This window comes from Ailuropoda melanoleuca, chromosome 13, assembly GCF_002007445.2.
Source record: "Ailuropoda melanoleuca isolate Jingjing chromosome 13, ASM200744v2, whole genome shotgun sequence".
Lineage (NCBI taxonomy): Eukaryota > Metazoa > Chordata > Mammalia > Carnivora > Ursidae > Ailuropoda > Ailuropoda melanoleuca.
The window spans coordinates 27,440,836-27,467,454 of NC_048230.1; the positions used below are offsets into that span (position 1 = coordinate 27,440,836).

General features: G+C 54.2%; 2 protein-coding genes across 12 annotated transcripts; one reads left to right on the forward strand and one right to left on the reverse strand.

Annotated features, from left to right (window-relative positions):
- The first annotated feature begins 391 nt into the window (after positions 1 to 391).
- RUNDC3A (RUN domain containing 3A) lies at positions 392 to 5,862 on the forward strand. Of its 5 annotated transcripts, none has more exons than XM_034640805.1 (10): positions 392 to 618; positions 999 to 1,135; positions 1,336 to 1,421; positions 2,369 to 2,458; positions 2,558 to 2,638; positions 2,726 to 2,891; positions 2,993 to 3,150; positions 3,879 to 4,016; positions 4,133 to 4,239; positions 5,274 to 5,862. In XM_034640805.1, exons 1-10 carry the CDS (start codon positions 408 to 410, stop codon positions 5,414 to 5,416), a joined length of 1,317 nt encoding a protein of 438 aa, XP_034496696.1. In that variant the 5' UTR covers positions 392 to 407; the 3' UTR covers positions 5,417 to 5,862. The 5 variants fall into 5 exon arrangements, with proteins under 5 accessions (XP_034496696.1, XP_034496695.1, XP_034496697.1 ...); XM_034640804.1 differs by having other exon boundaries at positions 393 to 618; positions 987 to 1,135; XM_034640806.1 differs by having other exon boundaries at positions 393 to 618; positions 1,002 to 1,135.
- A 647-nt stretch (positions 5,863 to 6,509) lies between these two features.
- SLC25A39 (solute carrier family 25 member 39) lies at positions 6,510 to 12,029 on the reverse strand. 7 transcript variants are annotated; one of them, XM_034640811.1, is made up of 12 exons: positions 12,006 to 12,029; positions 9,804 to 9,903; positions 9,611 to 9,670; positions 9,446 to 9,490; positions 9,064 to 9,197; positions 8,634 to 8,701; positions 8,367 to 8,491; positions 8,015 to 8,188; positions 7,569 to 7,678; positions 7,282 to 7,369; positions 7,118 to 7,198; positions 6,510 to 7,028 (listed from the first exon to the last, which is right to left on the reverse strand). In XM_034640811.1, exons 2-12 carry the CDS (start codon positions 9,886 to 9,888, stop codon positions 6,913 to 6,915), a joined length of 1,086 nt encoding a protein of 361 aa, XP_034496702.1. In that variant the 5' UTR covers positions 9,889 to 9,903; positions 12,006 to 12,029; the 3' UTR covers positions 6,510 to 6,912. The 7 variants fall into 7 exon arrangements, with proteins under 7 accessions (XP_034496702.1, XP_002919786.1, XP_034496703.1 ...); XM_002919740.4 differs by lacking the exon at positions 12,006 to 12,029 and adding an exon at positions 10,985 to 11,142 and having other exon boundaries at positions 7,288 to 7,369; positions 9,064 to 9,173; XM_034640812.1 differs by lacking the exon at positions 12,006 to 12,029 and adding an exon at positions 10,985 to 11,142 and having other exon boundaries at positions 9,064 to 9,173.
- Between the last annotated feature and the right edge of the window lie 14,590 nt (positions 12,030 to 26,619).

Below are 26,619 nucleotides of genomic sequence, written 5' to 3' on the forward strand. Positions count from 1 at the left end.
GTGTGCTCAGTTTCAACTCACATGCCCTGGCACAAGTGACCCCCCCCCAAGAAGGGACTGAAGTTTGTTTCAGCAATAGCAAAAGACAGCTCCCGGCAGGAGTACAAACCCACTTTCTAACTCGTAGCTGACCCCCAACCCACACCCAACAAAAATGCAACTGCAAAGTGAGGGCAAGAAGGAAGGGGCTCTGGGACAGCCCCCTGACCCCACGTGCATCATCTACCTCCCTACGGTTCTGTCCCCTCTCATACCTTATTCCTGAAGCTTCCTTTCTCTGGCTGCCACCTGCTTGTCAATCAGTCTCCCACCTGCCACTCTATCACTCCCATGTCACAGCACCTCTGCGGTCACTGTATATCTCCCCCATCTCTCGCCTTCTTTTCCTGGGCCTCCCCACCACTCCCATGCTCTTCCTGACCTCTCCTCTGCCCTTCACTCCCTCTCTTTCCCTAACACCCCTCCTCTACCACCATTTCCCCCTTTCCCTTCCTCCCATCAGGTTCTCGGTGAAAACGCTGCTGGAGAAATACACGGCGGAGCCCATCGATGACTCATCCGAGGAGTTTGTGAATTTTGCAGCCATTTTAGAGCAGATCCTCAGCCACCGTTTCAAAGGTGGGCCCTGCTCCCTGTCCCCCATCGTCCAGCCCTCCCAACTCCCAGCCTTTAGCTTCCAGCCTCCCACTCTACCTCGTGGGTTTCTGAACCCCGTCATTGACCCTAGTTCTGGCTGGGCCATGCACACAGCCGGGAGGAGGGAAGGGGGGGTCTTCTGGCCACATACAGTGGGTGCCCGCAAGTGCCGTAGTGGGCGTGCAAGTACATGCTAGCGTGCCCTTTGTGTACATGTATGTGTGTGCACATGCTGGGGTCGGAACCATGTGCGGGTGGGGCTGCTTATACTTATGCATGTGTGTACCCCGTTACGTGGACCCTCTACAAACTCCCTGGTTTTGCTGAGCCCCCTCCCTGCCCTGGCTCAGCCTGTGCCCCAGCAGGTCCAGTGAGCTGGTTCAGCTCAGATGGGCAGCGGGGCTTCTGGGACTATATCCGGCTGGCCTGCAGCAAAGTGCCCAACAATTGTGTGAGCAGCATTGAGAACATGGAGAACATCAGCACAGCCCGAGCCAAGGTGAGGGGCCTGTGATGGGCAGGGCCAGGGCAGCTGTTGATTGCAGGGGGACACGGGTGGGCGGGGGGAGGAGACTGCGTGTTCCTTGTTCCTCAACTCTGTCTACGGGCACTGGATAGAAGAGCCACAGCAGATCTAGACCCAATGGTGCACTCCTGGGTTCCTTCAGGGCAACAAGTAAAGTTGAGTGTGCTTTTCAGGGCCGGGCATGGATCCGGGTGGCACTGATGGAGAAGCGAATGTCGGAATACATCACCACGGCTCTGAGGGACACCCGGACCACCAGGTCAGCCCCTTTCCAGCAGCTCAGACCACAGGTCCCAGTGTGCGCATTCATTGCCTAAACACACTTGATCCTTAAGTTCCTGGAGCAACCTTCAACTGGACCACAACTCCCAGCATGCACTGCTAGCTTCCCTCTCCCAGACTATCCTCTGGCCACCGAGCTTGTGGTCCCAGAACTCACCTTTAGCACCACCATTTCTTCCAAGTCAAATCCATTCCTCTCCGTCATCCCATGGTATTGATCTCATGCACATCGCTAACCTTAGACACGCCTCTGAACGAGCCTCAACTATGTTTCATTTAATCTATTGGCCTTGTTCCGTGACCCATAACACAGAGCCCCACCTACTCCCCAGACAGTGGCAGCAGTCCGTACTTGCCACCCACAGACTACAGAGTCCCAATGTGCAGAGCTTCAGTCCCTGTACTGTGGCTCTGCGGAGAGATGGGGTCTCAGGGGCAGGGGTCACAGGCAGGATGTGCGTTTGAAACGGAGTACCGTCGGGGGGGGCATGTTTCCCGCCCCCCCATCCAGTGGTCACATAAAACCCTATGGTTTTACTCCATTCTATCTCTAGTCTGTCCTCGCGTTTCAGAGTGTGCATCAACATATTTTTGAGCACCTACTGTATGCCAAGCACTAATGATTAGAACTTGCTTCCTGACTTTACGGATCTGGATGATCCCATACTTGGTGGGAAAGGGGTAGTTCAGAAGATGGAGAAGAGTGTTCTCGGGAAACACACGTTCTAATACATGGGAGCCACAGTGGGCGCCACTCTGAGGGAGAGGCGAGATCCACACCTGAGGGGTGAGCAGGAGAGGGATACCTCCTTCCTCTAGGAAAGGTTTGTAGTAAGCCAGCAAGAGAAGTTCTGAGGGGTGGGGCCTCCCTGGGAGGATGAGGATGCCGCACCATCAGTCCCTCGATCCCCCCAACCCCCGCAGACGTTTCTATGACTCGGGAGCCATCATGCTGCGGGAGGAAGCCACCGTCCTCACCGGGATGCTGATCGGACTGAGCGCCATAGACTTCAGGTGGGGGCTGGGTGGCGGCGGCGGAGGGAGTTTATCCCCGAACGTCCACACTCCCATCCCTCATCCACGCCCCCCACCCTGTGGTTCTCCCGCCCCCAGCTTCTGCCTGAAGGGCGAAGTGCTGGACGGCAAGACCCCCGTGGTCATCGATTACACACCCTACCTAAAGTTCACCCAGAGGTGAGCAGCGCGATTGTTGCGGTGGGAGCGGGGATGGCGGGGCGCGGGCGGGCAGGGCGGGCCGTGCCCACTGCTCCTTCCCCCAAGCTACGACTACCTGACGGACGAGGAGGAGCGGCACAGCGCCGAGAGCAGTACGAGCGAGGACAACTCTCCCGAGCACCCGTACCTGCCGCTCGTCACCGACGAGGACAGCTGGTACAGCAAATGGCACAAGATGGAACAGAAGTTCCGCATCGTCTACGCGCAGAAGGTGCGTGATGCGCCGCGGGGGAGCGGGGGACTGGGGGAGAGGGCGGGCGGCCGCCGGGAGCCCCCGCGTCCGGCCGCCCGGGCTCAGCCGGCGCCCCGCAGGGCTACCTGGAGGAGCTGGTGCGCCTGCGCGAGTCGCAGCTGAAGGACCTGGAGGCGGAGAACCGGCGGCTGCAGCTGCAGCTGGAAGAGGCGGCGGCGCAGAACCAGCGCGAGAAGCGGGAGCTGGAAGGAGTGATCCTGGAGCTGCAGGAGCAGCTGTGAGCGCCGCCGCCGCCCTGCCCCCGTCCCGGCCACCCCGACCACATCGCCCCCACTGACTCTACATCACCTTTCTCGATAACAGCATCCAGCGCAACCAACCGCCAACATCAAACCACTGATCCCCTCACTTCCACCCCAAGGCCCCCTCCCCAGTGAACTAAATCACCCTCAACATAAGATCCAGGGACCCCCCCCAACCGGCTCCCCACTTCATCCATCAGCTAGCATGGCTGCAGAACGTTACTGCTGCGACCCCAACATTACTCAGAAGGACCTCGAATGTTACTCAGTAACCTTCAACGTGATTGCATTATTCCCTCTGGTCAACACCCCTCTAATCTGTGACCCCTGTCTTCACTGTTACTCAGCCATCTGATAGCTTCCGCCTAAACCTTTTCATCACCCTGTGACCTCCCAGCATGATCCCCCAAGGTACTCCATTGGCCTTCAGGATTCCCACTCCATTATCTACCCACTCCAACACCCTGACTTGAGTCCCATGACACCCCATTATTCCCTCCAACCCCCATCATAAGCACGAGCACACTAAGTCCCCATCTCCTCTCTGACCCTCAGTACGGAACTGCCCTACTGGTCCTCGACATTCTGTCCCCATTTATACTGCCCAGATTTTATTCGGAACCCCCCCCACCCCTTGCTGAGCCCCCTCTCCCCACTTCTGCTCCCTCTCCTAGTCAGGCCTGACCCCTCCTCCCCATCCCAGGACAGGTCTGATCCCCGGTGACCACGTTCCCCTGGCCCAGGGTTCCAAAGAGCTCACCGCGCCCCTGGTCAACCAATGGCCATCACTGAGAACGCTCAATGGGGCAGAGGGTGCCAACAACCCCAAGCTGTACCGGAGGTAAGCCTTGGCCAAGCTCAGCTTGGGTCTGAGTGCTGGCCCTTACTGGGGAAGAGGGGCTGGGGGGACAGGGCTGTAGGCCTCTGCTTGCACATCAGGCCTCTGCTCTGCCACAGACACAGTTTCATGAGCACGGAGCCGCTGTCAGCTGAAGCCAGCCTGAGCTCAGACTCCCAGCGCCTGGGAGAGGGCAAGCGGGATGAAGAGCCCTGGGGCCCCATCGGTGAGCCCCCCCAATCCAGCACCCAGCATTCTTCCAAGAAGGGCTGAGGCCAGGCCTTACGGCCTGTAGTCAGACCCTGGCCAAGTACCTCCTTCATTCAACCCAGAGAGCTTAGTACAGCATTTAAGAGCTTGGTTTGGGGTGTTGGGCAGACCCTGCTGCAAACCCCAGCAGCGCCTCCTCCAGTCGTGAGAGCTTGGCCCATCACTTCACCTTGCTGAGCCCTTCTCATCGGTAACGAGGGGGTGCTGATTGATCACCAGTGTAGCATACGGTGGGGGCTCAATGGCTTTTTGCCATGATGACATCCTCAAGGGGCTCACAGGTTCTCGGGGAATTCTTCGCCTAACTAATTTGCTCTTATCTCATGCGCTCTGTGAACCGCTTGCCTGACCGTTGTTTCCCCCCTTTCTTTGGCTGCCAGGAAGCTCAAAGCCAAATTAGTGGCTCCCTTCCAGCGAATGTCCAGGACTTCAACGCATGCATTTTGTGTTGCCCTCCCCTGGCTTCAACCTTGGTTCCCTACCCTAGTTTTCCCCGGGGCCTGGACTTCTGCCTTTTCTTTCCAAACACCACACTGTACTGGATGACTTTAGATCTTGAGACAAGGCAGGCTATGGACGTGGAACCCCGCCACACTGTGTTTGTGGTTGTCTGTGTGTCTGTCTCCCCCCCCAGACTGTGAGCTCCGTGAGGGCAGGGACCGTGTCTCGTCCGTTCTCTGTATCCCCAGTGCTTGGAACGGAACAAGTGCTCACCGTGTGTTTAATAAACAGACAGAGGATGAACCTCAGGGGGAGACAGAGACATAAACTGACGATTACAACACAGTGTCCCGGCACTGTGCATGGCATGGCCGGATGCTTCTCCAGGTTTACTTGAAAATGGCAAATGCTCCAGAAATGGGGAAAATTTCCTGGGGAGGGGGGGTGACCTGAGGGCTACCCCTCCACTGCCTTCACCTGTACCCCCTCTTCCCCAACTCACACACAGGCAGACCGGTTGGCTTGGCCTCACCTGCCCTCTCTCCCCAGGGAAGGACCCCACGCCCTCCATGCTGGGCCTCTGCGGCTCCCTGGCCTCCATCCCCAGCTGCAAGTCCCTGGCGAGCTTCAAATCCAACGAGTGCCTGGTGAGCGACAGTCCCGAGGGCAGCCCGGCACTGAGCCCCAGCTGAGGAGTGGCGCGAGCAGCGCCGGCCCCACCCGCCAGGGGCAAAGGCACCTGCCGCCTTTCCTGAGTCCCCCAGTCCAGGCCACTTTTCCAGAGAACGCTGCCCACCCAGCCACGGGTCTCTTGTGAAAGGCACCCTTTGCTTCTTGCCCATTTTAACTTTCTGCCCAAGGAAGTAGGAGCTGCAAAGGGAAGCCGTTTGGGCCAGGACGCAGGGGCACCATGGCCACAGGGCGCCCTTGGGGAAGATTGTTCCGTTCTTCTGGTGTCCTTGGCACCCGGCTGGCTTCCTACCGGACTCTTTTTCGCTCATCCCCACCACCCTCCTCAGGAGCTGGTGGCCCAGCCTCAGCACCCCCACGCCCCATGCCTCTCCAGTCTGTCCTTGTGTATCCCCCGGAGTCACTCCTTCCTCAGCCCCCAGGGCAGGGGCTCTGAGGGGATCAGGCAAATAAAAACCAGAAGACTGAGGGCAACTTTGTCTGTGGGGGTCTGGGACTGGGCACTGTCCTAAAGTGGCACAATTCGACAGAGGCAGTGCTGGGCCCGTAACCAAGCTGATGCTGGACCAGATACAACGGGTGTGCTCCCAAAGGAGCAGCCCGGTCAGAATAATTCAGGAAGCGGGGTGCTTTTGTATGAAGCGTCCTAAATGTTGGGTCTGTCCGGGGCAGGACCACGGCATGTAAAAGCCCCACTCAACCTGATACTCTTCGTAACTTGCTTAGCCGCCCCGCAAGGAACACACCCTGGGGGCAGGACGGAGGAGACAAGCCCTGGCAGGGTCCTGTTCTCCCATCATCCCGAGCAATTCAGCTTTGGCCCAAAGTTGCAGACCCAACAAGGCACCTCCTTCCTCCACTGTCACTGGAGTATGTTCGTCCGGAGAGGTCTCACCACCCTCCACCATGGCCCTAATGCTACCTGTCACCCCCTCAACTCTCGGTACTCACTGACTTGACTCTAAGTTGGGGCGGGGTCCTCTGTATGGGTACCACCTGGGTAGTCAAAGCCAATGTCAAGGTCCTTTCCAGGCTTCCTCTGTGCAAGTCACTCACCAAGCCCCCCCCCAACACCCCGCAGTCACAGGCACTGGAGAGAGGTTCACGATCTTTAGATTCAAGGGATTAACAGGGATGGGTGCAGACTACACCAGGCCCAGGGTTTTGTGGCTCCCGGGAGCAGACCCAGCTACAGCAAACACACAGGGAAATGGTGGGAAGGGAGGGACAGTGAGCAGATTTGGTCTTAGACTTGGGGGTGGGGGTGGAAAAGTGATTATCCTTGGGGCCTGGGAATGAGAAACAGCAGGAAGAAAGCTGTTTTGGGGGGGCCTGGGCAGGCCTCGAGGGGCAGCCCCGTACCCCTGGGGATCATAGTTGAGGGGGAAGGGAAATGAGGCCCCTCCCCTCAGTGCTGAGGACAAGGCACTTGGCTCAGTCTCCTTCTGCACCACCCCCCATCCAGGAAAGAGATGGGGTCCTTGTCCCCTGGCTCCTTTTAGGAGCCCAGAGGCTGCTCTCTGTTGAGCCTCTGGAAGAAGCTTTTGCCGAACTCGTAAGTGCTGATCATGATGGCACAGGAGGGGGCGGCCTTGATGATCCTAGGGAGAAAGCCTGCAATGGGAGGGGGCGTTAGGGTCAGAGGTCAGGGTCCCAGGGGACCCCAATCCTCCCCGAGCTTGGACACCTGCACAGACGCTCACCTGCGAAGAGCCCCCTGGTGCCCGACTCGGCCTGGATTCTCCGCAGCAGCAGCCAGGTGGAGTCGGCGCGCGGGGGCGTCACTGTAGAGGTGAGGCACGGCAGGTAAGACCCCACCTGGGCCCCCACCTGGGCCCCCACCTGCCAGCCCCACACCAGCCACAACCTTCACCTCTCACAGCCTCCACTGCTCCCAGCGCAACCTGGCGCTGAGTCTTCACCACGTCGAAGGGTAGAGTCAGGATGGCCGCCACCTGGTGGGGCACGGAGAGAGCGTGTCTCCAGTCCCAGGACCCCCATCCCGGGCAGCCAGCCAGGCTCTGGCAGCCTTAGCTAGGGCTTCCCAAGGCAGGGCGAAGAGCACCCGAGCACGTTTCCCTTGAGCGCCTCCAACAACCCTCAGGCCTCCCGAGGCCACAGCCACTGGCCTCGCTCCCGGCTCGATCAACTCACCGTCCCTGAGATGCCGCCAGCCACGAAGCTGATGCCCACGGATGTCTGGTCTGTAGGCCTGAGCCCACTCAACCAGCTCTTCACCAGCTCGTAGTTGAACCAGTACAGGGCTGGGGGACATACGGGTATACCCATCAGAGTTGGGGAGAACAGTGGGGTGGCCTCAAACCTCCCATTTTCCACTGCCACACAATGTGATGACCCCTCCCTCCTGAGAATGAGGACTGCCTGTGGCGTGTCAGTTTCTGTAACAGGCCCTCTGCAGGAATTTTCTCTTGGAAACCTGGGTGACTACACTGTCTGCTGGGCCCATTTCACAGATGAGATATTCAAGGCCCAGAAAAGTGACTTCAAAGTCAGTAAGAGCAAAACTGGGACTTAACTGTAAACCTCTTGTATGTCATCCAGAGGCTCCCTTACCCACCCCCTGCACCCCTCATTCCTACCTGAAAAGGGCACGTCCCGAAGGGCAGTGGGGCCCCAGCCCAGCCACAGCGAGCGCCAGCCGCCCTGAGCCATGGCAGCTCGGACACAGGAACCCAGCTCCCGGTAGGACACGTGCTGAGCCTGCAGCTTTGTCCGCACCAGCTCCAAGGGGCTGATCACAGTCACGGTGCCCACTAGGGGGAAGAGTGGAGAGGGGTCAGCTCACAGGGCCCAACAGCTGCCTTTCTGGGATCTGGGGGTCCCAGAGATCCCTCTACCGGTAAGCTGCCAGACACTGGAGCTGGAAGCCAGGACCGGGCTCCAGCAGAGCCGGGGCGCAGAGAGAGATCAAGGGCCCAGGGCTGTGCTCACAGCGGGCCAGTGCGCCAGCCGCCATGGGTGCGTAGAGGTCAGAAGTCAGGGCTCGACCACAAAGGAAGGTCTTGAGTTGGTCATAGGCGGTGAAGTAGATGGCAGTGGCCGGCACAGTCATAACCCTGGGGATGTGAACAGTCATTAGCCGGGATTCCCAAAGGCTTCCAACCTCCCAGGCGCCCCCCGCCCCAGCCAGCTGACAGGAGAGCAAAGGATCAGAGGAGTAGCGCAGGGAAAAGCAATGTGCCGGACTGGGAGACTCACAAGGTGGCTGGGAGGCCGCTCCACAGGGTTCTGGTGCCCTCGTGTCTCGCGATCTTCACAAAGGCGTCCTGGCCGAGTGGACGGCAGTCCAGGAGGAGGGAGAAAGACTGTGAATATGCTCTGAGAGGGGCTCCCCCAGAGCTGGCCCTAGCCTAATGCCCTCATCTCTGCCCACAGCCCTGGGTCCTGCTGAGAGCCAGGAGCCCCTAAGGCCGGCACACGTGCAATCGCTCGCTTAGCTCCGGAGCTGACTCCCGCCCACCCTTCAAAATCTCAGAGAGGCACCACAGCCCCAGGGGAGCCCGTCCGAAACTGACCCGGCCACTGCTGCTTGCTCCGCACCGCCCGCTCCCCCTGGGTCTGCTGCCCCATCAACGTGACTCCCCCCGGGGCGCCTCGAGCCCCAGGCAGGGGCACAGACGCTCCTCACCACGGTGCCAGTGAAGCGGGTGGGGTCCTGGAACCAGGTGGCACAGCGGGCGCCGTTCGGGCACAAGTAGAGGGGCTCCAGGACGCCATTGCAGTACAGGAGGCATTTCCCTGTAGACCCGAGAGAGGAGGGCACTGGGGAAGGGGAGGGGGCATTAGCAGGACAGTGCCCTGGAACCCTGCAGGGACGGGGGGTCAGCCCCATCCCTAGGGGGCCGGCAGAGGCCGGGGTCCCTGGGTGGACATTCCTGTTCAGGACACAGGGCTCACTGATAGAACCTGGAAGTGTGGGGTAGGGCTGTGGGGCCCTCAGGTCCCCTGGGGAGACTGGGCCGCTCCCTCCCCTGGACCTTCACAAGCTCCCTGAGGCTTGGGGAACTCACATTTGGCGTAGGGGAGGCTCCAAAGTCTGGAGGGAGGCATCAGCTCTAAAATACAAGGCAGTCCCTTAAGTCAGGAGAGCACCCCCCACCTGTCCTGGGGACCTCATCTCAGGAAGATCCTTGTTTTCCCAACCACCCACATGGGCTCCAGGGTCGCGCACTCACCACTGGCCATGGAGGGGCGCTGAGACTGCAGGCGCACTTTCACCACGTCCAGGGGTGTCACTGGAGGAGGAGGGCAGGTCTGAAGGCTCCTTTCAGGACCCCATCCCTGCCCCCTCCCCCAGGACCAAGACACCTCCAACCTCTGGTCTGCCCCAGTCCTCAGCTGCCCCCTCCCTGCCTCCCCAGAGCTTACTGAAGAGGGAGGTGACCACAGCCCCAGTGCCTGAGGCCACCATTTGCTGGAGGGGGCTAATGCCCCCAGGGTCCTGGTCAGCCATCTTGTAGCTTCAATTCTGAAAAACAAACAATCAACTGGAACCCGGACTCACAAAACAAGAATCAGTGGGAGGGGGAATCAATAGGAGGGGGAGACACGAGGCAGGGGCACTTTGGGATTTGACCCAGCCCTTTACCTAAATTCACTCACTGAATATGAACTCAAACAATCCTCAAATTATCTTTTATTTTTAAAGATTTTATTTATTTGATAGAGATAGCACGACTGGGGAGGAAAGGGGGAAGCAGGATCAGGATCCCCGCTGAGCAGAAGCCCAATTCGGGCTCGATCCCAGGACCCTGGAATCATGACCTCAGCCGAAGGCAGACGCTTAACCGACTGAGCCACCCAGGCGCCCTCACAATTACCTTTTAAAGCATTTTTCGTCAGCTCTACTTTGCCAGTGGAGAAACAGAGATTCAGAGAACTGAGGCGACCTGAGCAAGGTCACTCTGAGAGTAGTTAGGAAAAAAGCTTGGATAGTTATTAAGAGGCAACAACGGCCCACTGCCATTCCCTCATCCGAACACCACGGAATTACTGTGCCCCCTCATCGGGGCAGGCGCCCTGTTTGGCCCCGGGGACCCAAAGATCAAGACGCCTGGGCCATCCGTCTATGCCCCCCATTCCTGAGGCGGGCACCTGTGTGCCCCGAGTCACCGGGCGTGGAAGGTGGGGCCGAGCAACGGGGGAAACGTGTAAACAAATCTGACGGCCGCGAAAGGGCCGTCCGCTCTCGGAACTGGAAGCTGGGTTCCCGGCTCTCCCTCTCGCACCCTCCTGCCGAGGCCGGAAGGGCCAGTCCCCCAGACCTGGCTGGGAAGGGCAATCTCTCTGCTCTCTCTCCCCAAGATAGAGGCCGCGGGTTCGGCCGAGAGGGCGGGAAGTAGGTCTGGGAAGACAGGATCTCTACGGCCCCTCGGAGAAACTCCGGCCCCGCGCGCCGGGGACGCCCGATGGGACCCACTGGGTCGGCCTGACGGCTCGCGACTCCGGGGCCCCAGCCCAGACCGGGCTCAGGTTCCCCGGGACCTCCGGAGGCCCACCTTCGCCGTCGCCCTCAGCCCGGCCCTCAACCCAGGTCCAGCTCCGCCCACCTGACTCCAGGCCGGTGCTCGCGCTGCGCGACGCCCGGGGCCCAACGGGCCCATGGCGGCTCCGCGGCCGGTGTTAGGTCCGCGCGCTCGCCCCGCACCAAGGCAGTCTCTGAAAGCACTTGAGGCCGCCCCGCCCCCGGACCGCGCCGCGACGCTCCGCCCTCCGCCGGCCGACCAGCTACGCGCCCGGAGTGCCGACGGCCCCGCCCACTAACCTCCGCTTGGAGACTCGCCGCGCCCCCCACCCGGCGCCGCCGCTGCGCCGCGGCTGCCCGGCCGGGCCAGCGCCCCAAGGTCGTGGGTTTCCACGTCGGGCGTGACCGGCGGCAGCACCGCACTTAACAGCGTATTCCCACAAACTATCCCACCAGTACCCTAGACGATCGTTGCCCCAAGAGTTCCGGCGGTCCCCCTACGTGCCAGGCCAGCGCGGGTGAACGCGCTCTCCCCGTCTTCCTCAATGTCCTCATCTGCGGGGAGGCAGGGATTTGAATAAGTTCTTCCAAGGCCACGGGGATATCAGACAGTGATGACAAACATTTACCCGCCGGGCTCCCTGCTAAGGTTTTACAACTTAACGGCGACCCAAACAGGAATTAGCATTATCCCCATTTTACAGATAATCGACTGAGGCGCAGCTCCAAAACCACTTGGCAAACCACTGGGTACCCTGCGCCTGTCGGCGACGGGATTAGACGAGCTGCGACTCGGGCCAGGCAGGCTGGACAGCGAAAAGGTTGGCTCGGGCGCCAGGAAATCCGGGGTCAGCCGGACTCAATCGAGGCTTGGTCCCACCACCTTGTGACTTTGGGCAAGTTGCACCACCCCTCTGGGCCTCGGGTTCCTCCTTCGCACAGTGAGAGGATTGAGTAGGGAAGAAGGGGACTGACATTTTTGCGTTGGTTACTCTCACATCGTTACTTCTTCTAAGCCCCCAAACTTTGAGAAGTATATTATTACTAGGCCCCTTTTTACAGAAGATGAAACTGAGACTCGAAGTTTAAGTGCCTGGAATTCGAACCTTCAGCAGGCTGCCTCCCTGGGGGACAGGTGGGCTTAAGTCTGCGCTGACGTCTCTGATCCCGCTTCTCAGGGAGACACATTTGCCGCTTCTCAGGGAGACACATTTGTCTTTCGGGCAAGCCCCGCACCTGAAAGCCCGCCAACTGCCTCGCCTTTAAAACGTTTGTGCGGTCGTAATTATTTGCTTAAACACGGGAAAACCAACACGGGCTGTGAATCTGCGCCTTTAAGAAGGGCCGACCGTGACTTTGACGTCACCAGCTTCTCGGGACTTAAGCCGCCCAGCCATTCGGCGCCCGCGGGGTTAGCACGTGGATTCTAAGGGGCCAACCATCCGCTTTCCCTGAAACTGGCCTTGCGGCTCGTAGAGGCTGGGCAGCCCAAGCTTAGGGGCGGGAGAGTGCAAACTGTAACTGGTGAAGTTACCAATGGTCGAAAGGGCAGGACAGAAGGCGCCCTTTGCATTGCCTTCCCCCATCCAGTGGAGGTCTGAAATTACACAAAATCATTTTATAAACTGTATGTTAAGGCAATACCCGGTTTCTATTACGGTCTTTCACAGCCCCAAAGTTATGGTTACCGGAACACATTCACAGCCCACAGCCACTCTCCCCATTTTACAGGGGAGAAAACTGAGGGCCACGTGTATAGTGACTGCTGGTGCGAAATGGAACCAAGACTTCTGCGCAATCTCCGTTTTATAAATGAGAAAATGGAGGCCTAAGAGGTCAAATCGCCCAAGGTCACTCAAAGGAAAGAGCCAGATTTCAAACCCCTAACTGCCTGAGGCGGCAGGAGCTGCCACCCACTGCATTCTCAACCTGGGTTCTCTGCTCCCCGCGGTGACCTGCTCACCTGTGAAGGTTTTATCTACTTGGGCCTCAGGCTTCCAGAACTCCCAAGAACACAGCCTGTGGGGAGGTAGAACTTGCCTGCCTCAAGATCAGAGCACCTGGGAGGCAGGGACCTGGCTGCTTCCTGCAGGAGCCCTGCGACCTCTAGCAAATGTCTTACTGCCTCTAAGCCTGAGTTGCCGCCTTTGTAAAGTGAGCTGATAGGGATAATGATGTCCCCACCTCACAGGAATTATGTGAGGATTTAATGAGTTAATAGCTGTAAAGTGTTTAGACCCTTGTCTAGCACGTGGCAAACACTCAATGACTATTATTATTATTGTCATCATCATTATTATTGATTCCCCCCCAATACCACCACCACCGCCGCCTGACCTGTGTCACAGAAAGTTCTGGAAAGGGCCTTTAGAGCAACCAGGTTCTGGTCCTACCTCTGACTCCAAATGCAGGCACAGAGAGCAGTAATTCCTTACACCCCTTCCTGCCCAGAGCCAAAATCATACAGCCGCAAATTAGTGGTCAGGAACCAAACCTGGTGACCTCTGACCCTCAGTTTCCCCCACAGTAGAATAAGGGACTTGATTCCATTTCTGGTTTTCTTCTGGCACTAGGATGCCTTTAAGATTTGTTGCTACACCTCAGTTTCCTTATCTGAAAAGAAGGATGATGTCGGGGCGCCCGGGTGGCACAGTCGTTAGGCGTCTGCCTTCGGCTCAGGGTGTGATCCCGGCATTCCGGGATCGAGTCCCACATCGGGCTCCTCTGCTGGGAGCCTGTTTCTTCCTCTCCCACTCTCGCTGCTATCTCTCTATCAAATAAATAAATAAAATCTTAAAAAAAATAAAAAAGAAGGATGATGTCACTCGTCCTGCCTAACTTACAGACTCCAAGCTAAACTCACATCTGTGAAAGCCGTGTGAAGAGTCGACAAACGGTTCTGCAGCCCCTGTCAGGACCCCCAGAGATGATCAGATCACAGTCCCTGCCTTCTGCCACAGGTAAATGCTTTGTGGCATCATTGGTGTGACCAAAGCCCAGTTCCGCGGCAGCCATGTGGGCAGGTGGGAGAGGTGATCTGTGGCCCATGAGGCACAACAGGAGCCAGTGGCTACATGTCCCAAGGATGGTCATGGCAGCCGCAGGGGGGAGCAGGAGCCCAACCCATGAAGCCCAGGAGCCCTGATTAGACTTGCCTGCCCAGAGGAACAAGCCCAGAGACCTGAGGGGGAAGCAGTCACTGTCTTGGCTCGCTTGGTCATGGTTCACACTGACCGCGTGCCCAGTGGTCCTTCCAGAGGCAGCATGTGGCCCCATGTGGCCATTACTGGCTTCCTCATCAGATGGAAAAACAGAAACTCTAAAAGGGGAGAAAACAGTGCCAGTCCCAGGAGCTATTGTAAGGGACAGCTCCTTGTGGAGACAAGTCCTTGCCTGGCACTGGGGGAGGGAAATAAATGGAAGGTAGTTTATTCTGAGACTGAATTCTTCCCCAGCAAAGCCCAGCGGCAGAACGGTGTGCTCCCCCCGACCCCAGCTTGCACCCCCAGGGCCTAGGAAGACATGTCACGAAGACATATGTGGGGCTCGAGTAGGGCTTAGGTCCTTCCTGTGGACCCCATCAGCACCTGGGAGTGACGGCCAACACTGCCCCCACTTGGAGTTGCCTTCCACAGCTGCAGGCCCAGTGAGCTGGAGAGGAGAAATCCAAGCTCCAGGCCCAGAGCTAAATGTCAAGTCAGATTTTTTACTGGACCTTGAGGGCAGGGAGGGGTGGGGTTACAGAAAGTTACGGAAAACTTTATTGGGCCAACTAGAGAAAATTGAGTAAGGCCTGTACAGTAGGTATTACTTCATCAATGTTAAATTTCTTGAGTGCAATAACCAGACTACAGTTTTGCAGAACGTCCTTGTTCTTAGGAAATGCGCACTGAAGTGTTTGTGGTTGAATGTCTGCAACTTAGTCTCAAATGGGCAAAAATAAAGAGAGATAAAGCCAATGTAGCAAAATGTGAATGATGGTGAATCAAGGTGAAGGGTATATGGGTGCTCATTGTACCATTCTTGCAATTTTTCTGAAGTTTTTAGTTTTCGAAACAAAAAGTTGGAAAAAAAAAGTTGGTGGGGAAAGGGATTTCTCCCTCTGAAATACTTAAAGAATCAGAAAGCAACAAAGCTGTCTTTTTTTTTTTTTTTGGAAGGTTAAAAAGATACCCTTAATAGCTAGGAGCAACCCACCTGGGAGAGGACATTCTCTTCCNTTTTTTTTTTTTTTGGAAGGTTAAAAAGATACCCTTAATAGCTAGGAGCAACCCACCTGGGAGAGGACATCTCTTCCCAACCCCCCCGCCCCCCACCCCTCACGTTTCCACCCTCCCTCCACCACCCAAGGCCTGAGAGTTGGGGAGTTTGTGGACACCCAAGGCTTCATTGAGGGGACCCTGGGTGTGGTCTGAGGAGGTGGTCCCCGGAGGGGAAGGGTCCTGGCTAAGACCTTCCAAGTTGTCTTCCTCCACTGGACCCCCCAGCCTGACTCCCAGAGCCCTGGGGACAGGCTTGTCCCTGCTCTGCTCGGGCGATGTAGCTTAATCTACTTCTGTGGAAGGCAGATTTGGCTATTAACTATGAAAATTCTAAACCCTGTGACCCAGCCTGGCCACTTCGAAGATTTCCTCTGCTGATGGGCTTGCACGGGGGTGGGGCGGGGGGTGGGGAATAACTCCCCAACTCTGCAGTCACCCACGGTAGCCTTGGTTGGAACAGTGGAATGCCATCCCAAAGGAACTGGGTGACAGTCCCTCTACGTGACGAAGACCACCCAGTCTGGAAGGAGATGCAGAGTTCCACGTTATGATGTAAAACAATCTCAAAGATTGAGTTAAATTAAAAAGCGGGGCGCTGGTGCCGGCTAGTTGTTTTTGACCGGAGCGCTACCGCCCCCTAGGGGACGACTTGTAAATGTCGGAGGGTGTTTGTAGTTGTCACAAGATGGGGCTGGGGGGGGCGGGTGGCCCTGGGGTTTGACAGATGGCAGGCCAGGGATGCTAAATGTCCTTTAAAGTGTAGGACACCCTGACACAACAAAACATTGTCCCGCACGCCACTTAGTTTTCTTTTGTCTTTCTGGCCAACCACATGCATTAGAAACACGTTCGTAATTATCTGACCTGGAGGCTAGATCTATTCCACCCACAGTTTTGTTTTTCCCGGTTTTAAAATATATTGTATTTCTTAGGAACAAAACTACCGTGCAGTCCTACAGAAGATCTGGCTTTGTTTCCATTCGAACTTCATCGAGGATAATTCACCGTTCCGGAAACTCTTTTCTCGGTGGCCGCCTGGCCCATATGAGCTGAGTTGCTAAGAGCGCGCTCCGGCACCGGGCCCAGGTGTTCACGGTTCTCCGACGCCAGTGAACCGTGTGCACTTGCAAACTCCTGACCTCTCGTGGATCAAGCCTGAGCTTTCACATACAGAAATGCATATTATTTTCTTATAAATTCCGTTCCTTTAATTTTTCCTCTATATTCCACTTTGTCTATAAATGTCTAAAAACACTGTGCATAGGAAAATTATATTACGTTTGAATTTCGTTTCTGAAAATTTGTTAGAGTACAACACATATGTGACCAAAAGCAGACTTCAGATCAGATTCTACTGAGATCCTCAGAAAGGACCACGAGCTCACCAGGCACCGTCCAGTCCTATGTAGTGACATGGCCTTCTGGGGGCCTTCTGGTTCTCAGTGCCACCCATGCTATCTGGAGAATGTTGGCCACTGGACCAAGAGGGGCCCCATCAGAGCTGAGCGCTGGTCTCGCAGGGGCCCAAATGGAGGAGGAGTTGGTCCAGTGGGGCCCGGACCAAAGGGCTAGGCTGGCTGGCGTGAATCTCCCTTTTTTTCATTTATTGAGTCTCTCTCTCTCTCTCTCTCTCTCTCTCTCTTTTTTTTTAGCAATGTTTGAGTATTCGTTTCATGCCAAATAGTGTTGTAGGCACTAGGCTACAGCAGAGAATGAGTCACATAAGGTCCCTGCTCACACTTTCTGGTGCAGGAGACACAAACAAATGAGTAAATAAGACACTTGCAGACCGCAAGGACATCCCTGAGGGCAAGACAACAGGTCACTTGATAGAGGGGGGCCTGAACTGGCCCAGAGACAGGGAGAACTAGGGGGTCAGGAGCACTGATGGGAAGGAGTCCAGGGAGGGTGGAGCAGGCTGGGATGAAAGGAAGTGCCCAGACGAAGGGCGGAGAATGTTCTAGCAACTTCCATGGAAAGAATATTGTGATGGGCACACATACAGGCTCTGGGTCAGACCTGGATTCGATGTCTGGCTTCACCCCTTCCCAACTGCTTGACCTCAGTAAAGTTGCTGAACATCCGGGCCTGTCTTCTTTCACTGGAGGGCAGGGATCATAGTCGTAGCTACCTGGCAGAGTTATGGTAAAGATTAAAGGGGAACCTTGCACCGAACCTGGCACAATGGGAAGCTTCAATAAAACATGAGCAGGACCCACTTTTTAAATTTTTTAAAAAGATTTTATCTGTTTGAGAGAGAGCATGCATAGCCAGGGGGAGGGGCAGAGGCAGAGGGAGAAGCAGACATCTCATCGCGCATGGCATCTGACCCCAGGACCCTGGGATCATGACCTGAGCCGAAGGCAGACACTTAACCCACTGAGCCACCCAGGCGCCCCAGGACCCACTTCTTTAAAACACTGAAATCAGGGGTGCCTGGGTAGCGCAGTCGTTAAGCGCCTGCCTTTGGCTCAGGGTGTAATCCTGGCGTTCCGGGATCGAGCCCCACATCGGGCCCTCGGCTGGGAGCCTGCTTCTTCCTCTCCCACTCCCCTGCTGTGTTCCCTCTCTCACTGGCTGTCTCTCTGTCACATAAATAAAATGTTTTAAAAAAACAAAACAAAACAAACAAACAAAACACTGAAATCAAGTACCAGCAGCCAGCCTAGCATAAAAGATTGAGTCAAAGTCCCCGGAAGTGCCCCTGAGTACTCATTTCTCTGCTAACTCATTGGAGGAATCTGTCTCCTTTCTGGGCCTCTGTTTCTTCATCTTTGTGATAGAATAACATTCCTGGCGACTGCTGAGTGGTTAAGACAGATGACATGTGTAACAGGGAGTTGTGACCAGGAAAGGGTGCTGGGGGTGGGGAGGGAGCAGCTCCTTCCACTCCTCCCACCACCTTGCTGCCGCCTCTGGCTCTTCTCCTCCTCAGCTCTTGGAGGTGACTGTGACTTGACCTCTCTGAGCTGTCTGGTGGGAGCCGCTTTCTCACCAAGGCCCTGGCCTGGCACGTCAGAGATGGACCATCAGATTAACAAGGGGAACCCCTTTGATGTCCTACAAAGAATTCCTCCGATTTCTAATGTGCCAGTTTACAAGGCCTCTTGGCATCCACATTCCATTTGAACCTCACATATCTGTGTAGAGGGCACACGGCGGTTATTGTGTACCCATTGTACAGATGAGGAAACTGAATCTTGGAGGAGTTAAGTGACCTGTCCAAGTGCCTTGAAGAGGGTATTTCTTGGCCCTTTATGGGGTCTGCCTGGAAAAGGGGTAGGGGCGCTTAGAGGGCTGGAGGACCTGGGAGGGAGGACCCAGCTGAGCTGGTGTCAGCCTCCAGGGGAGCCTGGCGTTACGGGCACAAGCGCCGGGATCTGAATGACTTGGACTCAGCCCTGACACCACCACATGGGATCCAGGTCATCCCGGACAAGGCCCTTCGCGCCTCCTATCCACCACTGCCCTGCAGTGTGTTGCAAGGACTCAGTGAGGTGGCAGAGGGTAGGCATTCAAAACACTGTCCTAATTCTTCTTGTCTCCACTCTGCCCCCAGGTCTCGAAGCTCATTATCCTCCCAGCTCTAATGGTCAGTGAGTCAACAACCCAAGCTGTCCTCCCATTTCCACCGCCCAACCTGTCCACTTGCTCCCCTTGACAGGAGCTGGGCTCCACTCCTGGAATCCATCAGCCGTGCACCAACCACTCGACAGAGCTGCCCCCGGGGGATTCTCCAGTTCAGAAGGCACAGGGTGGGAAAGGTCCTCCAGGTACCTACAGGGAGGCATGGAACTGGCTGGATCACTGATGGGTGATCCAGCTCTTCCCAAACCTCGCAGCTCAGGGGCCACCCCCTCCCAGGGCAGGAGCAGGGTGTCCTTACCTGTAGGCCCAGGACCTGCTCCCCGGAGGAGCTTGGAAAGGGTTTGGAGGACCTGAGCCCCTGTCTTGGGTTTGGCTGGATTCCTTCTTTTTTCACTCTAGTGGGATCAGATTTTGTATCATGGATTTTGTGAATTACAATAGGAAAATGACTTCCTTGGTCCTGAATAAATGTAGTTTTGTTGTCAAAATTCTTTCTTTCTTTCTTTCTTTCTTTCTTTCTTTCTTTCTTTCTTTCTTTCTTTCTTTCGATTTTATTTATTTATTTGAGACAGAGAGAGAGAGAGAGAGAGAGAGCATGGGGTCTGTGGAGGGAGCCCATGGGAGAGGCAGACTCCCTGCTGAGCAGGCAGCCCGATGCAGGGCTTGATCCCAGGACCCTGAGATCAGGACCTGAGCCAAAGGCAGCCGCTTAACCCACTGAGCCACCTAAGTGACTCAAAATTCTTTCAAACATAGCTGTGTTGGAGAAGGAAGCAAGAGTTTATTGAGGAATGACTGTGTGTGTATGTGTGTGTGTGGTACTTTCCACAGACACGTTAGCCCGTTTGATCCTCCCGAACTCCCCGGTAGGTAGGTGATGACAGTTACTCTGTCACATCGAGGGTCAAAGAAATAACCCAAAGTCATCCAGCAGGTAGGAGGCAGAGCTGGACAAGATCAGCGGGCGATGACAAGGTCCCACTGCTGCTCAGATCTCAGCCCACTGTCCAGGTTTCCAGGAAACACCTGCCACCTGCCACCTGCCTGACCCAAGGGCCACTCTGGCTTCCTGGAGGCTTGCTGGCAGCAGTCCCTGCTTCACCCGGAAGTTCACCTCCAGATCACCCCACTGCTCTCAGAATATGAGAAGCTGAAACCTGAACCCAGGAAGGTGCCCCCCTCTCCTGTAGGAGGCAGATGCCGACTCCCACATCTGGATGGGAGGAGAAGTCAGCCCATCCTATTTCGTGTCACTCCCACCACGACCCCCTCGTGGAGGGACTGATTCTTCTGCCACATCTGCCCTTGTCTGACTGGGAACCGGATGGTTTTCAGTCAGGACCAGGTGCCTATGGCCCCAGCGGGAGAGAGTTCTGGACCATGGGTCAGCAGGATGGGATGGGGGGCAGCCCCGGCGGGGATCCAAGGGGTTTCTAGGAGAAGACAGTGAGGCAGGCTGAGGGGCAGGGGGGCAGTCTCCCAGGCTAAAGTTGGGGGGTGCGTTGGGAGGGCCCACGGGGAAGAATCCCCACACGGAGGGAGCTTCGTTCGTTGATCACGCACTTGGTCGGGTTCGGTGTCAGGGCCCTGCAGGCGTGCCTTCACTCCATGGGGGGAGCTGCCTCAGTCTCAAAGCCCACCATGCACAGACCAGGGGGCTGGGGCAGACCTACCTCGGTCCCACAGCTCGGCTCGGAAGAGGAAGCGGGACTGGAGAGTACTTTCCTCCCTGAGTACCAGGTTCCTCCTTCCATGAAAAGAGGCTTGAGCGAGGTCAGGGGTTCTCAGACCTCGCCACCTGCAGCTGCAAAAGCTCCCCAGGTGATTCCAACGGAACCTGGGGCTGAGGACACGGGCTACCGAGGCCCGAAGGCCCCTCCAGCCGGGGCCTCTGCAGAGCCAAGGAATCTGCTTCTTCCCTCTCCATCCATCCCGCTCATCCCCTCCCCTCCTCCCATCCTGCAGGCACCCCACAGCTGGGCTTGAGGGTACTACCCAGCCTCACTCTCCCCAGCGCCAGGGGGGTTGCCGCCGCTCACGGGAGACTCAGAATTTCCAAGCGGACAGGGAGCAGGGCAGAGCTCACTCACTGCTCGCAGGAACACACTGAGCCTAGAGGTGAAGCAAGAATTCCCAAACGCATGCTGATTTAGAAATGCCAGGGACACTCCCAGGAGGAACTTAAAGGGTTTGAAAGTGGATGTCTGGGGTAGGAATAAAGAGGGGACAAGAGTGCTGCTTTGTGTTATACTTCGAATAGCATTTATTTACATGTTACTTTTTGTTAAAGATAATCATTGAGGGGCGCCTGGGTGGCACAGCGGTTAAGCATCTGCCTTTGGCTCAGGGCGTGATCCCGGCATTACGGGATCGAGCCCCACATCAGGCTCCTCTGCTATGAGCCTGCTTCTTCCTCTCTCACTCTCCTGCTTGTGTTCCCTCTCTCACTGGCTGTCTCTATTTCTGTCAAATAAATAAATAAAATCTTAAAAAAAAAAAAAGATAATCATTGATCTGGGGCTCCTGACTGGCTCCGTCAGTGGCACATGGGACTCTTGATCGTGAATTTGAGCCCCACATTGGGCATACAGATTACTTAAAAAAAGAAAACAAACAGTAATTGATGAAAACACAACCACAGCAAGGAAAGTGGCCTGCCCACCGGCACTAGGCAAGTTCACAGTCTCAGCAGGGACAGGAACCTGGTCTCCCGATTTCATCCAGCACCTCTGTTGCCAAATATCCTCCCACAGCCTCTGGCCAGGTCACTGGCGCGGTTCCAGGTCCCCTCCCCCACACCACCCAGACAGCTTGGAGGCCCCAGCCCAGCCCCACAGGCTCAGCAGTCAGGTGCTGATGATGAGGACAGGCGCCAACGCTTGCTCAGCCCAAGGTGACTCAGGCAGGAAGGGGAAGGAGTAGGTGTGAGCCAGGAGAGGCTCTCTCTGGGCCCTCACTCCAACCCTAGTCTTTAGGGCTGACAGATTTAGCAAATAAAAATGCAAGTTGCTCAGTTAAATGTGAATTTCAGATACCAATGAATACTTTTTAAGTGTAAGTACGTCTCAAATATTGCATGAGACGTACTTACACTAAAAAAATTCATTTCCAGTCTGAAGTTCACATTTAACTGGACTTCCTATGTTTTATCTGGCAACTCAGGATCTTGGGAGGGGAAAGGCTTCAGCCCTGGGACCCCTGGGACTCTTCCACGGGAGCAGAACAGTAACTCTGAATGAAGAAAATCCTGAGGGGCAACTGGAAGAATCAGGGGGAGGCTGAGAGAAGTGGAAGGAAGGAGAGAGAAGGAAGATGCTTAATCCTTCACCCAGACCACCACCTCTGAGAGCAGCCCTGGGACTGACCTGGAGGAACCTCTTGGCCAGGGAGACACTTCCAGGGGCCTCTCCATGCCAGGATTCTCAGTGAACCCTCCTGTTACTTTTGGTGGCTCTGAGGTCATGCAGCTGGGGCTGTAGTAGGAATAGAAACAGACCCTGTTGGGGCACCTGGGTGGCTCAGTCAGTTAAGGTCTGCCTTCTGCTCAGGTCATGATCCCAGGGTCCTGGGATGGAGCCCCAGTTGGGCTACCTGCTCAGTGAGGGGCCTGCTTCTCCCTCTTCCTCTGCCCCTCCTCCCTGCTCGTTCTCTGTCTCTCTCAAATAAATAAATAAATAAATAAATAAATAAATAAATAAATAAAATCTTAAAAAAAAAGAAACAGACCATATTTATAGAAGAATATATTTATAACTTCTTAAGCAAGAGGAGGGGGGAAAGCCAGAAACCATAAAGAGAAAGATTGATCACTAGGTTTCAGATGGCTTAACCATAACACAACTTCTCACCACAAAAAAAACCATAAACAATGATAAAAGACAAAGGACCGATTGGGAGGAAATATTTGCAATATAAATAATATCCAGAATATATAAAGAGTTCCCACAGTTCAACAAGAAAAAGACAAACACTGAAGAAAAATAACCAAGAATAATGTAATAGTAAGTCTTATGTGTCACCTGGGTAGGTGTTTTTGGATGAGGTTAACATTTGAATTGATACATTTTGGCTAAAGCAAGTTGCCCTCCATAATGTGGGTGGGCCTCAACCAGTCCACTGAAGGCCTGACTAGAACACACAAAAAAATTGGCCTTTCCAAACACGGAGAAATTCTCCAGTGACTGCCTTTGGACTTCATCTGCACCTTTGGCTCTTTTGAGTCTCCAGCCTGCTGGCCCACACTTCAGATTTTGGACTTGTTAGCTACCATAATCACACGAGGCAATTCCTTTCAATAAATGTCTTTCTACATACACATCAGTCGGTTCTGTTTCTCTGGAGAAGCCTAATACAAATAAGAACAGGCAATTCACTGAAGAAACACATATGCAGAATAAGCATATGAAAAAATGCTCAGCTTCCTTAGAGATCAAGGAAATACAGATTAAATAACTGTGGAGGGGCGCCTGGGTAGCACAGCAGTTAAGCGTCTGCCTTCGGCTCAGGGCGTGATCCTGGCATTATGGGATCGAGCCCCACATCAGGCTCCTCTGCTATGAGCCTGCTTCTCCCTCTCCCGCTCCCCCTGCTTGTGTTCCCTCTCTCTCTGGATGTCTCTATCTCTGTCAAATAAATAAATAAAATCTTTAAAAAAAATAAATAAATAACCGTGGAATATCTTTTGTTGTTAGATCGGCAAAATATCTTTTTATGTATGTATGTATGTTTGTTTGTATGTATGCATTTATTTATTTTTAAGTTTATTTAATTAAGTAATCTCTACACCCAATGTGGGGCTCAAACTTACCACCCTGAGATCAAGAGCTGATTGAGCCAGCCAGCTGTCCTGGCAAAACATCTTTTAAACTGACATATTTGGGGTGCCTCGGTGGCTCAGTCAGTTAAGCATCCAACTATTGATTTTGGCTTATTATGTTAGGGTCATGAGATTGAACCCCACATCAGGCTCCATGCTTGGTGAGGAGTCTGGTTGAGATTCTCTCTCCCTCTCCCTCTGCCCCTCCCCCTGCTCGAGCACTCTTGCTTTCTTAAATAAATAAATATCTTAAAAAAAAATAAACTGGCATATTCAATGTTAATGAGTGTATGGGAAATAAGTTCCCCCAAATACTGTGTCTGGGAGCGTAAATAGGAAAAATTTTAATGCAGTTTTGCATTAACATTTCGAATGTGCATACCCTTTACCCAGCAATATTACTTTTAGGGATTTAACCCCCACATGTGCTCTCAGAGACACATTCACACATGTTTATGGCATAATTATTTGTAACTGCAAAAAAATGGAAACACGCAAAAGTCCATTAAGGGAGACTGGTTAAGTAAACTATGTAACATCTATAGTGTAGAATACTTGGCAACTGTCAAACTGATAAATAAATGTAAAGACATCCCATGTTCATGGATAGGAAGACTTAATATAGTTATGCTGGCAATACGCCCCAAATTGACCTGTAGATTCAGTTCATTCCCTACCAAAATCTCAGCTGTCACCTTTGCAGAAACTGATCCTAAAATTCATTTAGAAATTTGAGGGACCCAAAATAGCCAAAACAATTTTGAAAAAGAAATTGGAGGACCCCCTCTTCTTCCAGTTTCAAAACTTGCTACAAACCTTAGTAATCAAGACAATGTGGTACTGGCATAAGGACAGACATACAGATCAATGGAATAGAATTGAGAGTCCAGAAATAAACCCTCACATTTACAGTCAATTGATTTCATCAAAATTAAAAATCATAAGGCCTGGCCAAAGGGGGCTGAGAGGGCTCAGGGAATGGGGCAAATGGGGATGGACCCTTTGATGTCATATTTCTTTGTGGCTCTGAAGTTTGCTTCTTTTTACTCCTCTCTATTAAAAAAAATGATGCCCCCTCCTTGATAGCAAAAAGCAGAGGGAGAGAGATTCCTAAATTGGAGGGTTTAAGGATACTGGAGTGTTTCTTGAGGAATGTGAGAGATGTTCTGTAGTCCTCAGGGGAACTGTATCCTCTCCACTGAAGTGGAATTTCACTGCATCCATTTGACAAGTAAATACATTTTTTTAGTACATATATTTCATATTTCTTTGCCATAGTAATCAGAGTAACTGCATGTGATTCAGATTTTTCTAAAGCTTGGGCTCGCACCTTGACTATTAAGTACCTTGTCCCGTGCGAGTGAAACCTACAAGGCCCATCAGCTCATCCAGGACTGTTTGCCCCTACCCTATGTCCCCAGGATGTTGAACTTCTAAGTCCCTCCGCCTGCATTTTGCATTTTGTCCCTGTTAAGTGCTTTTAATTCTTGCTAAACTCAAAGGGACTGCTTCTAGAAACTTTAATGCACATGTCCCCTGATCTTTCTATAATCTACTGTTGCTTGGAAGTCAGATAACATTAATTAAAAATATCTGAAATCCATGGGGCTGGCTCAGGTGGTAAAGCATGCACCGCTTGATCTGAGGGTCGTGAGTTCGAGCACCATGTTGGGTAAAGAGCTACACATATATACATGAAATAAGAGAAAAGAAGCTGCAAGAAGGAAACTTTGAGCTCTTTCAGAGACAGTTTATGAATCTTTAGAGAAGGTTTCTCAACCTCAGCACTACTCATATTTTGGGCAAAATAATACTTGCTGTGGGGGCGTCCTTTGCATTGTGGGTGTTTAGCAGTAACCCTGGCCTCTGCCTCTTAGAGGCCAGTAGCACCTAGTTGTGACAACCCGGGATATCTCTGCACACTGCCGAATGTCCCTGGTGGGCAAATCACTCCTTTATGGATACTTTTCGTGAGACTTGGTTCAGTCACTCTAGTCTTTTTTTCCCCTGCATTTATTTTTTGTATGTTCTGTGTAGTTGGGATTCATAGGTTCATTTACGGATTAGCCTAACATTTCATGAAAAGTGTGTGTGCACGTGTTTTGGTAATGGAAGCAGAGGCTGGACCCCCTTGCCTCAGGATACACAGGAGGGACACTGTGCACAAATGTCCCCAGCAGGCAGAGTTGTCCTGATTCTCAGCACGAGCCTCACTCACACTCCAGACCCTCTCTAACCCTAGGCTGAACACCGTTGCCAAACGATTCCTCCACCCTGCCACTCCCCCCACACAGACTGCCGCCACCCCTGAATTGGGCTGTCTGTCCCCTTCCCCAGCCTCACCCTCAGCTCAAGCTCTTTGTTTAGCCTGAAGGGCTGTCCATCCACTCTGTATAATCAAACACTGCCTGTCCTTCCAGGCCTGGCACCAGGCCTTCTCTGGGCCTCCCCTCTCTCCTGGTGCATTTATCAACCATTTTGGCCGGAGCCAGGCCCTTTGGCACTGAGCAACCTGGCTCTCGTTGCTGGCCAATCTGTTCTGCGTGGTGCGTTTCTCACCGGTCATGCCCATTCCTGGAAGGCAGGGTTGACTCAAGGGAGGAAGCCACTTCCATTACGCACGCACCCCCAGTCCAGACTATTGTCAGGCACCCAACAGCTCCTCAAGCCCACTATGTTGAACTTGGCAATTTAATCCCTGCCCGAGGCTGCTCTTCCCATCTGGTTTCCTAATGCTCTTCCCAACACCCCCTGTCCAGGCACTTTTCCAACCCCTCTCCAACCTGCCAGTTAATATCCTCCCAGATTCTGCTCAAAAAGGTGCCCTAAAGGGGAGCCTGGGTGGTTCAGTTGGTTAAGCACCTGCCTTTGGCTGGGGTCATGATCTCGCGGTCCTGGGACCCAGGCCCAAGTGGGGCTCCCTGCTCAGCGGGGAGTCTGCTTCTCCCTCTGCCTCTCCCCTCCCCCCGCTCATGCTCTCTCTCAAATAAATAAATAAAATCTTAAAGAAAAAGGGTGCCCTAAAAGTGGAATTAAATCTCTTCCTCCCTGCCG

Bases quoted from the DNA above. Each gene is read 5' to 3' on its own strand.
- RUNDC3A (XM_034640804.1), top strand. From the start codon at position 408: ATGCTCTTCCTGACCTCTCCTCTGCCCTTCACTCCCTCTCTTTCCCTA. The intron at 4,017-4,132 runs GTAAGCCTTGGC...GCTCTGCCACAG, and splicing joins AACCCCAAGCTGTACCGGAG to ACACAGTTTCATGAGCACGG. The intron at 4,240-5,273 runs GTGAGCCCCCCC...CTCTCTCCCCAG, and splicing joins AGAGCCCTGGGGCCCCATCG to GGAAGGACCCCACGCCCTCC.
- SLC25A39 (XM_034640811.1), bottom strand. From the start codon at position 9,888: ATGGCTGACCAGGACCCTGGGGGCATTAGCCCCCTCCAGCAAATGGTG. The intron at 7,370-7,568 runs GTGAGTTGATCG...GTGCCCCACCAG, and splicing joins CTGGCGGCATCTCAGGGACG to GTGGCGGCCATCCTGACTCT. The intron at 7,199-7,281 runs GTTGTGGCTGGT...TCACCTCTACAG, and splicing joins GGAGGCTGTGAGAGGTGAAG to TGACGCCCCCGCGCGCCGAC.